Source organism: Salvelinus namaycush, chromosome 2, assembly GCF_016432855.1.
Source record: "Salvelinus namaycush isolate Seneca chromosome 2, SaNama_1.0, whole genome shotgun sequence".
In the NCBI taxonomy this organism is placed as follows: Eukaryota; Metazoa; Chordata; class Actinopteri; order Salmoniformes; family Salmonidae; genus Salvelinus; species Salvelinus namaycush.
The window spans coordinates 2,372,954-2,384,006 of NC_052308.1; the positions used below are offsets into that span (position 1 = coordinate 2,372,954).

Here is an 11,053-nt window from a genome sequence, read left to right on the forward strand (position 1 = left end):
GTATATTAAGCTTCAAGCTTGAGGCTAATCACGTTTGGCTCCTCTTCTAATGAAAGGTTCGATACAACGGACACTTCTATCAAGTCTAATGGCTGTTCTGGTTATAATCAAAGTCCTGTAAAGGATCTTAACATGTATTAACATGAACATCTATATTCAAATAAGGTTTACATAAAAGTAGGATTCAGGTGCTGAATCAAATACCTCAAACAGATACTTATCAGTGAGTCAAAATAAGCGTGGGGTGAGCATATTGCTGATTTTGATGCCACAGTTACTGGCACCGGAAGTGCCTCATTATCTTAGCTTCTGGCACCGGTAGTGCTTCATTATCTTAGCTTCTGGCACCGGAAGTGCTAGCTCATAATATTTCAGGAAGTCGCAGAGCATATCAGTCCTCCATGAAGTGAGGGATAAAATGTGAAGGGAAGGGATGGTCAATATACTTTCCAATGACTTAAAGGTTAAAGGTTAGGAAGCATGAGTTTTTAATCATAAAATTAACAACGTAGTGTGGTCTAATACTTTAGTAACTTAGTTGCAGTCATGGTGTGGTTACATATAATATATTTTTTTTTGGGGGGGGGGGGGGTTTGAAATATTTATGAACTTATTTTTGGATATCTTTGGAACTACCCACAATGCACTATTGTCAACGTCATATGGAGAACTGGTGCTACCTAAGTATCTCCAGCTGGCTAATGTTAGCTACTAGCCATGCTAGCATGTAATTACATTCAAGACCAAGTGTTGGCATTGGTGAGCTTCTATGTACCCCCACGAAGAAGAAACCATAGAAATTAATGTGAAAAACTGCATCTCCTCTTTTCCTGCACGTTTGGTAGTGGTAGTCGAGCGAGCGAGCGTTGTAGTAGTTTTCCGTCGTCCGTAGCTAGTGCAGTGATACCCACAAGGATGAGCTTGCTTTGAAGTGGGACCGTTTTGTGCGGTTGGAGTGAGGGAACTGCAAGCCCATCTACTGTATGCAGTGCTCATTTTACCACGGAGGACTTCGATGGCTTAGTATAACCAATGAAAGAAAGGATTCAGCATGAGACTCCGACTGAAACCAGATGCTGTGCCGAACATGAATGTGAAGGATGCAACCTCTGTTCCCTACCGACCTACCGATACATCGCGAGCGTCAGCAGTGATGGAGATGAACCGGGTATATTCAATGTGGATTTACCACACTGTATCGCTATTGGATTAGCTGACTCTCCCTTAGCAAGCTAGTAGGGCTAACGTTAGCAGGCTAGTTGGCTAGCAACCTTGCAAGTTGATTTGTAACAATAAACTCATAAAGTATTTGCTTGTTATTTGGCTGAACATTTTACTGAAACCAGTAGTCATGAGCACAAACAATTTTGTTTAATTCGAAGTTATACATTTGAAAATATTTCTGTTGGAGTTTGACATTTATAGGAACAAGGCTGTCTTGCCGGGTCCTCCATATTACATTTTCCCGACATGACTTCAGCATTTTCTAGAATTCTGATAACTGGAAAAATAGAGTAATGAGGTGTGATGTTGTTTTGGGACTTTTGAAGCAGATTCAGATCTTACATGTGGTTTATACTACCTACTGTTTAAACCAAATCTAAACTTTGCAGAAATGCATTCATACAGTTTCTTGACTGTGTCCAACTTGTTAATAATCACTGAAATGAAATGCTAGACAGTCAGGGAGCATCAAAACGTCTCCAAACTATTGATAAGGGACTATTTTTAGCACATTTTAACCACAATCAAATATAACCCATTCTCAGTGCGACCCTCAGGTGTTACGGCTGATTTCCTCCTCTTCGTCAGAAGAGGAGGTGTAGGGATCGGACCAAAACGCAGAGTGGAAAGTGTCCATGATTTATTAACAATAAACTGAACACTACAAGAAACAAAATAACAAAAGAGAATCTAACCGACAAACAGTCCCGTGTGGCACGAACACTGACACGAAATACAAACACCCACAAAACACACGTGAAACCCCGGCTGCCTAAGTATGATTCTCAATCAGGGACAACAATTGACAGCTGCCCCTGATTGAGAATCATACCAGGCCGACACACAAAATCCCAAACTAAAAATCACACATCGACAACCCACCCAACTCACGCCCTGACCATACTAAATAAATACAAAAACAAGGGAAAACAGGTCAGGAACGTGACAGAACCCCCCCCTTAAGGTGCGAACTCCGAGCGCACCAGCTAAAACTCTAGGGGAGGGTCTGGGTGGGCTTCTGTCCGCGGTGGCGCCTCTGGCGCGGGACGTGGACCCCACCTTAACAATGTCTTTGTCCGCCTCCTTAATCGCCCCCTTGACCTTCTATGAGCGTCGATCCTCGTCGCCGACCTTGGCCTGGGGACCCTAGCCATGGGTCCCGAATGCACGGGGAATTCCGGCAGCACCGGAAAGGCGGGAGAGTGAAGGGCGCCTCTGGCGGATCCTGGCTGGCGGGCGACTCTGGCGGATCCTGGCTGGCGGGCGGCTCTGGCGGATCCTGGCTGGCGGGCGGCTCTGGCGGATCCTGGCTGGCGGGCGGCTCTGGCGGATCCTGGCTGGCGGGCGGCTCTGGCGGATCCTGGCTGGCGGGCGGCTCTGGCGGATCCTGGCTGGCAGGCGGCTCTGGCGGATCCTGGCTGGCTGGCTCTGGCGGATCCTGGCTGGCTGGCTCTGGCGGATCCTGGCTGGCTGGCTCTGGCGGATCCTGGCTGGCTGGCGGCTCTGGCTGCTCCTGTCTGGCGGACGGCTCTGGCTGCTCCTGTCTGGCGGACGGCTCTGGCTGCTCCTGTCTGGCGGACGGCTCTGGCTGCTCCTGTCTGGCGGACGGCTCTGGCTGCTCCTGTCTGGCGGACGGCTCTGACGGCTCGGGACAGACGGACAGCTCTGACGGCTCGGGACAGACGGACAGCTCTGATGGCTCGGGACAGACGGACAGCTCTGACGGCTAGGGACAGACGGGCGGCTCAGATGACGCTGGGCAGGCAGGCAGCTTAGACAGCGCTGGGCAGGCAGCTCAGACAGCGCTGGGCAGGCAGGCAGTTCAGGCAGGCAGTTCAGACAGCGCTGGGAAGGCAGGCAGTTCAGACAGCGCTGGGAAGGCAGGCAGTTCAGACAGCGCTGGGCAGGCAGGCAGTTCAGACTCTGGCTGCGCTGGAGAGGAGGAAGGCTCTGACAGCGCTGGACAGGTGGGAGCAACTGGAGAGAGAAGACGGAGAGACAGCCTGGTGCGGGGGGCTGCCACCGGAGGACTGGTACGTGGAGGTGGCACCGGATATACCGGACCGTGAAGGAGTACATGCGCTCTTGAGCACCGAGCCTGCCCAACCTTACCAGGTTGAATGGTCCCCGTAGCCCTGCCAGTGCGGCGAGGTGGAATAGCCCGCACTGGGCTATGCTGGCGAACCGGGGACACCATTTGTAAGGCTGGTGCCATGTACGCCGGCCCGAGGAGACGCACTGGAGACCAGATGCGTTGGGCCGGCTTCATGACAGCCGGCTCGATGCCCAACCTTGCCCTACCAGTGCGGCGAGGTGGAATAGCCCGCACTGGGCTAAGCACGCGTACTGGGGACACCGTGCGCTTCACCGCATAACACGGTGTCTGACCAGTACGACGCCCTCTCACTCCACGGTAAGCACGGGGAGTTGGCTCAGGTATCCTACCCGGCTTTGCCACACTCCGCGTGTGCCCCCCCCCCCAAGACTCTCGGGCTCCCAACCGCGTCGCCGCGCTGCCTCCTCATACCAGCGCCTCTCTGCCTTCGCTGCCTCCAACTCCGCCTTGGGACGGCGATATTCCCCTGGCTGAGCCCAGGGTCCCTTGCCGTCCAGGATCTCTTCCCAAGTCCAGGAGTCCTGTGTCTGTTTCCGCTGCTGCTGCTGTCGCTGCCCTTTTCCACTCCGCTTGGTCCTTTGGTGGTGGGTGTTTCTGTTATGGCAGATTTCCTCCTCTTCGTCAGAAGAGGAGGTGTAGGGATCGGACCAAAACGCAGAGTGGAAAGTGTCCATGATTTATTAACAATAAACTGAACACTACAAGAAACAAAATAACAAAAGAGAATCTAACCGACAAACAGTCCCGTGTGGCACGAACACTGACACGAAATACAAACACCCACAAAACACACGTGAAACCCCGGCTGCCTAAGTATGATTCTCAATCAGGGACAACGATTGACAGCTGCCTCTGATTGAGAATCATACCAGGCCGACACACAAAATCCCAAACTAAAAATCACACATTGACAACCCACCCAACTCACGCCCTGACCATACTAAATAAATACAAAAACAAGGAAAACAGGTCAGGAACGTGACATCAGGACTACATTGAAGACCGAAAGCAGCTTCCAGGTCAAATGCGTTTAACACCGCTGGCTTAGAACCAACTCTACTGATGAGAAGAGAAACCACTGGGTAAAATGGCCACTCAAACAAGTTTGCAGGATATTCTCCAATAATATGGCTTGAACAGCTCTTGCCTAACAGCAGAACAGCCTACTGGAGATATAACATGAGTAACTACACTTGTTACGGCAAGTTGCTTATTTTGAAATGCACTGGGATGGGTAGGAGGGGCTACTGGCGCAGGTGTCCCGGTTAGAGGACAAGGATAGGGAGAGAGGCTTGAGGTTCTGTTTTAGAGAGTCTGAGCTCCCATGTATTTCCTCCAATCAAACATAGTCCTTCATTTCCATCGACTTGTGTGGTTTGAGTATTAGACACACAGATTATTGAAATATACTGGTAAATGCAGGAGAGTTTGTACTACAGCCTGGATCGTTTGGCACAGCAACTAAAAGACAAAGGAACTCAGGTATTTAACAAATGAAATTGCTTGCAGGTGTGCTCAGAGCATAGATATTTATAGAGGTCTCTAGTGCCCAAAAGGCTATATAACATGGGTAGCACCATTAAGGACTGTGTATAGCCTCGCTACTGTTATTTTTCACTGTTTTTTTACTGTTGTTTTTATTACTTTACTTAAGTACGCTTTTCACTGTAAGGTTGTATTCTGTTGTATTCGGCGCACGTGACATATACACTTTAGGGTATGTCTCTATGAGCTTGGCACATCTAGCCACTGGGATTTTTGCCCATTCTTCAAGGCAAAACTTCTCCAGCTCCTTCAAGTTGGATGGGATCTATACACTCTATACACTTTTATTGGACTGCTACTTTGCGATCTATATACATCTCTATGACTCTGAGGTGCCTGCAATGAAATGGTCAGTTTATCTAAAAAGGCTAAGAAAAAAACGAAAGCTTTTTCTACAATACTCAACACCAATTCCGAGTAATTAAGCATTTCTCAATCTAGAAAATTGCTTCTTTCAATATCAGTGCTTCTGCTGAAGAGCCATATAAGACAAGAAAACCCCCTGTAAACATTCTAAAAGTCAGAGCTGACATCATCATTTACTCATGCCTGGCTTGGAGGATGTGATCCTGTCCTATGTTCCAGGTATATCAACAACAACCAGCAGCATCTGTTACACACAAACACACTCTGATATAAACACACACACTGTAACATAAACACAAACGCACCACCCATAAAGTACTGCAGCATGTCTGTCCACTGCTGAACCGTGTCAGTAAACTCTGAGTAAAACCTGTTAATCTCTCTCTCTCTCTCTCTCTCTCTCTCTCTCTCTCTCTCTCTCTCTCTCTCTCTCTCTCTCTCTCTCTCTCTCTCCTTCCTCTCTTTGTCTCTCTGTCTGTCTCTCTCCATCTCTCTCTCTCTTTCTCCCTCTCTCCTCCAGATGTACCTGCAGGTTCAGCTGTACAGTCAGTCAATTCAATTCAAAGGTCTTTATTGGCATGGGAAACATATGTTAACATTGCCAAAGCAAGTGAAATAGATAATAAACAAAATTGAAATAAACAATCAGAAATGAACAGTAAACATTACACTCACACAAGTTCCAAATGAATAGAGACATTTCAAATGTCCTATTATGGCTATGTACAGTGTTGTAACGATGTACAAATAGTTAAAGTACAAAAGGGAAAATAAATAAACATAAATATAGGTTGTATTAACAATGGTGTTTGTTCTTCACTGGTTGCCCTTTTCTTGTGGCAACAGGTCACAAATCTTTCTGCTGTGATGGTATACTGTGTTATTTCACCTAATAGATATGGGAGTTAATCACAATTGGATGTTTCTAATTCTTTGTGGGTCTGTGTACTCAGAGAACCCCTTGGCGTTTTCCTATTTAGTTGCATTACAACCTGTAATTTGAATGGATTTTTATTTGCATTTCATGTAACGGATATACACAAAATAGTCCAAATTGGTGAAGTGAAATGAAAAAAATTACTTGTTTCAATAAATTTAAAAAACGGAAAAGTGGTGCATGCATATGTATTCACCCCCTTTGCTATGAAGCCCCTAAATAAGATCTGGTGCAACCAATTACCTTCAGAAGTCACAAAATTAGTTAAATAAAGTCTACCTGTGTGCAATGTAAGTGTCACATGATCTGTCACATGATCTCAGTATATATACACCTGTTCTGAAAGGCCCCAGAGTCTGCAACACCACTAAGCAAGTGGCACCACCAAGCAAGTGGCACCATGAAGACCAAGGAGCTCTCCAAACAGGTCAGGGACAAAGATGTGGAGAAGTACAGATCAGGGTTTGGTTCTAAAATAATATCAGAAACTTTTAACATCCCATGGAGCACCATTAAATCCATCATAAAAAAATGGAAAGAATATGGCACCACAACAAACTTGCCAAGAGAGGGCCGCCCACCAAAACTTACGGACCAGGCAAGGAGGGCATTAATCAGAGAGGCTACATAGAGACCAACGGTAAACCTGAAGGAACTGCAAATCTCCATAGCGGAGATTAAGGTATCTGTCCATAGGACCACTTTAAGCCGTACACTCCACAGAGCTGGGCTTTACAGAAGAGTTGCCAGAAAAAAGCAATTGCTTAAAGAAAAAAATAAGCAAACGTTTGGTGTTCGCCAAAAGGCATGTGGGAGACTCCCCAAACATATGGAAAAAGGTACTCTGGTCAGATGAAATTAAAATTGAGCTTTTTGGCCATCAAGAAAAAGCTATGTCTGTTACAAACCCAACACCTCTCATCACCCCGAGAACACCATCCCCACAGTGAAGCATGGTGGTGGCAGCATCATGCTGTGGGGATGTTTTCATCGGCAGGGACTGGGAAACTGGTCAGAATTGAAGGAATGATGGATGGCGCTAAATACAGGGAAATTATTGAGGGAAACCTGTTTCAGTCTTCCAGAGATTTGAGACTGGGATGGAGGTTCACCTTCCAGCAGGACAAAGACCCTAAGCATACTGCTAAAGCAACACTCGAGTGGTTTAAGGGGAAATATTTAAATGTCTTGGAATGGCCTAGTCAAAGCCCAGACCTCAATCCAATTGTGAATCTGTGTTATGACTTAAACATTGCTGTACACCAGCAGAAGCCATCCAACTTGAAGGAGCTGGAGCAGTTTTGCCTTGAAGAATGGGCAAAAATCCCAGTGGCTAGATGTGCCAAGCTTATAGAGACATACCCCAAGAGACTTGCAGCTGTAATTGCTGCAAAAGGTGGGTCTACAAAGTATTTGACTTGGGGGGTGAATAGTTATGCACGCTCAAGTTTTCTGTTTTTTTGTCTTATTTCTTGCTTGTTTTACAATAAAAAATATTTTGCATCTTCAAAGTGGTACGCATGTTGTGTAAATCAAATAATACAAACCCCCCCCCAAAATCCATTTTAATTCCAGGTTGTAAGGCAACAAAATAGGAAAAATTACAAGGGGGGTGAATACTTTCACAAGCCACTGTGTCTCTAATATGGTCATACATTTAGCAGGAGGTTAGGAAGTGCAGCTCAGTTTCCATCTCATTTTGTGGGCAGTGTGCATATAGCCTGTCTACTCATGAGAGGCAGGTCTGCCTATGGCGATCTTTCTCAATAGCAAGGCTATGCTCATTGAGTCTGTACATAGTCTCTCCTTAAGTTTTGGTCAGTCAGTGGTCAGGTAGTGTAATTTGCTGCTGTGGACTCTCTGTTTAAGGGCCAAATAGCATTCCTGTTTGCACTGTTTTGTTTGTTAATTCTTTCCTATGTATCAAGTAGTTATATTTTTGTTGATGAATTGAGTTGCTGTCCTGGGACTCTGTGTGGTCTGTTTGTGTACAGAGTCCCAGGACCAGCTTGCTTAGGGGACTATTCTCCAGGTTCATCTCTCTGTAGGTGATGGCTTTGTTATGGAAGGTTTGGGAATCACTTCCTTTTAGGTGGTTGTAGAATTTAACGGCTCTTTTTTTTTCTTGTAGAATCTTTTCTGGATTTTGATAATTAGTGGGTATCGTTCCTAATTCTACTTTGCATAAATTACTTGGTGTTTTACATTGTACACGAAGGAGGATGTTTTTGCAGAATTCTCCATGGAGTGTCTCAATTTGGTGTTTGTCACATTTTGTGAATTCTTAGTTTGTGAGCAGACCTCACAACCATAAAGGGCAATGGGTTCTATAACTGATTCAAGTATTATTAGCCAGATCCTAATTGGTATGTTGAATTTTATGTTCCTTTTGATGGCTTACAAGGCCCTTCTTGCCTTGTCTCTCAGATCGTTCACAGCTTTGTGGATGTTACTTGGGGGGTGGCAGGTAACCTAGAGGTTAAGAACATTCAGACAGGAACAGAAAGTTCTCTGGTTCGAATCCCCGAGGCGGCAAGGTGGAAATAACAACCGCAACCGGTCCCTGATGACGTGGCCCCTCGCCAATTTAGAGGGGTTGGGTTAAATGCGAAAGACACATTTCGGTTGAATGTTATTCAATCATGCAACTGACCAGTTATCCTCTTTCCCTATCTGTGTTGCCGAGGTAGGTATATATTTTTGGTGTCTAGATGGAATTTGTATTTGTGGTCCTGACAACTGGACCTTTTTTGAAATACCATTATTTTTGTCTTACTGAGATTTACTGTCAGGGCCCAGGTCTGACAGTATCTGTGCAGAAGATCTAGGTGGTGCTGTAGGCCCTCCTTGGTTGGGGACAGAAGCACCAGATCATCAGCAAACAGTAGACATTTGACTTCAGATTCTAGTAGGGTGAGGCCGGGAGCTGCAGACTGTTCTAGTGCCTTCGCTAATTCATTAATATACAGTATATTTTGAAAGGGTGGGGCTCAAGCTTCATCCCTGTCTCAACCCACGGCCATGTGGAAATAAATCAGTATGTTTTTAACCGCACACTTGGTGTATGTGTACATGGATTTCATAATGTCGTATGTTTTTCCCCCCAACACTGCATTTCATCACTTTATATAGCAGACACTCATGCCAAATTGAGTCAAAAGCTTTTTTGAAATCAACAAAGCATGAGAAGTCTCTCTCCTCTCCTTAAGATCTATGCTGCTTCTGCTGTACAGTCAGTCTCTCTCTCCTCTTCTCCAGATCTACCTGCTGATTCAACACTACAGTCTCTCTCTCCTCTTCTCCAGATCTACCTGCGGATTCAACACTACAGTCTCTCTCTCTTCTTCTCCAGATCTACCTGCTGATTCAACGCTACAGTCTCTCTCTCCTCTTCTCCAGATCTACCTGCTGATTCAACACTACAGTCTCTATCTCCTCTTCTCCAGATCTACCTGCGGATGCAACGCTACAGTCTCTCTCTCCTCTTCTCCAGATCTACCTGCTGATTCAACGCTACAGTCTCTCTCTCTTCTTCTCCAGATCTACCTGCTGATTCAACACTACAGTCTCTATCTCCTCTTCTCCAGATCTACCTGCTGATTCAACGCTACAGTCTCTCTCTCCTCTTCTCCAGATCTACCTACTGATTCAACGCTACAGTCTCTCTCTCCTCTTCTCCAGATCTACCTGCTGATTCAACACTACAGTCTCTATCTCCTCTTCTCCAGATCTACCTGCTGATTCAACGCTACAGTCTCTCTCTCCTCTTCTCCAGATCTACCTGCTGATTCAACGCTACAGTCTCTCTCTCCTCTTCTCCAGATCTACCTGCTGATTCAACACTACAGTCTCTATCTCCTCTTCTCCAGATCTACCTGCGGATGCAACGCTACAGTCGCTCTCTCGCTCTCTCTCGCTCTCTCTCTAGTCAGTCTCACGCCTGCCTGACACCTTATCCCACATGAAAAGTGTTACAGGGTGCCCTCTCTGTACACACATACACGTGATTATTATTATACACAGTACACACACACCCATAATGAAACTACTGATTCCAGTGCTTCTAAATGATATCGATACCTGAATGACTGAATCCAAGGACTGCATGATGCAATCAGTTCAATGTAGAAATGCTGATTTACTGCTTCAGTTTAACTCAATCAGTACGGTCCTGTATTACTGCTTCAGTTTTACTCAATCAGTACAGTCCTGTATTACTGCTTCCGTTTTACTCAATCAGTACGGTCCTGTATTAGTGCCTCAGTTTAACTCAATCAGTACGGTCCTGTATTACTGCTTCAAAGACGTGAAGTGGAAATAGATTCATGCATATTGAATGTGTATAAAGGATTTAGAAAATGTACAAAATATACCAATATGTACGTTAGAACACACACACAAACGTTGCTATTCGTGCTACTGTATGCGGCTGTAGTCGACTTACCAACTGTGTGGTTCTGGGGTGAGTTGCTGGTGAAGTGCTACAGAAAATCCAAAAAAGCTCCCTTTCTCCCCCTCCTTGATCAGAGTCATGCTAGTATCCAGGTTGAACCCTGCGACCGTCAGGGAATACAGGGAGAGAAGGAGCAAAAGGAGAGGAAGACACCAGGGCTGTGAAAGAGAGACTCCATGTACCACGTGTGGTGCCATAGTCCTAGAGAATGAGCAGGTCCCTCAGCAGAGCAGAGCAGAGCAGGTTCTTCAGCAGAGCAGAACAAGTCCTTCAGCAGAGCAGAACAAGTCCTTCAGCAGAGCAGAACAAGTCCCTCAGCAGAGCAGAACAAGTCCCTCAGCAGAGCAGAACAGGTCCTTCAGCAGAGCAGAACAAGTCCTTCAGCAGAGCAGAACAAGTCCCTCAGCAGAGC

The 11,053-nt window shown here is 46.0% G+C and overlaps 1 protein-coding gene across 1 annotated transcript in view; it reads right to left on the reverse strand.

Annotated features, from left to right (window-relative positions):
* itga7 (integrin, alpha 7) overlaps nucleotides 1-10,838 on the reverse strand; it is an 81,232-nt gene extending 70,394 nt beyond the window's left edge. Inside the window, exon 1 of the mRNA XM_038963655.1 lies at nucleotides 10,633-10,838. Coding sequence (XP_038819583.1) covers nucleotides 10,633-10,838 — 206 coding nt within the window. The remainder of the gene's footprint in view (nucleotides 1-10,632) is intronic.
* Nucleotides 10,839-11,053: the final 215 nt, after the last annotated feature.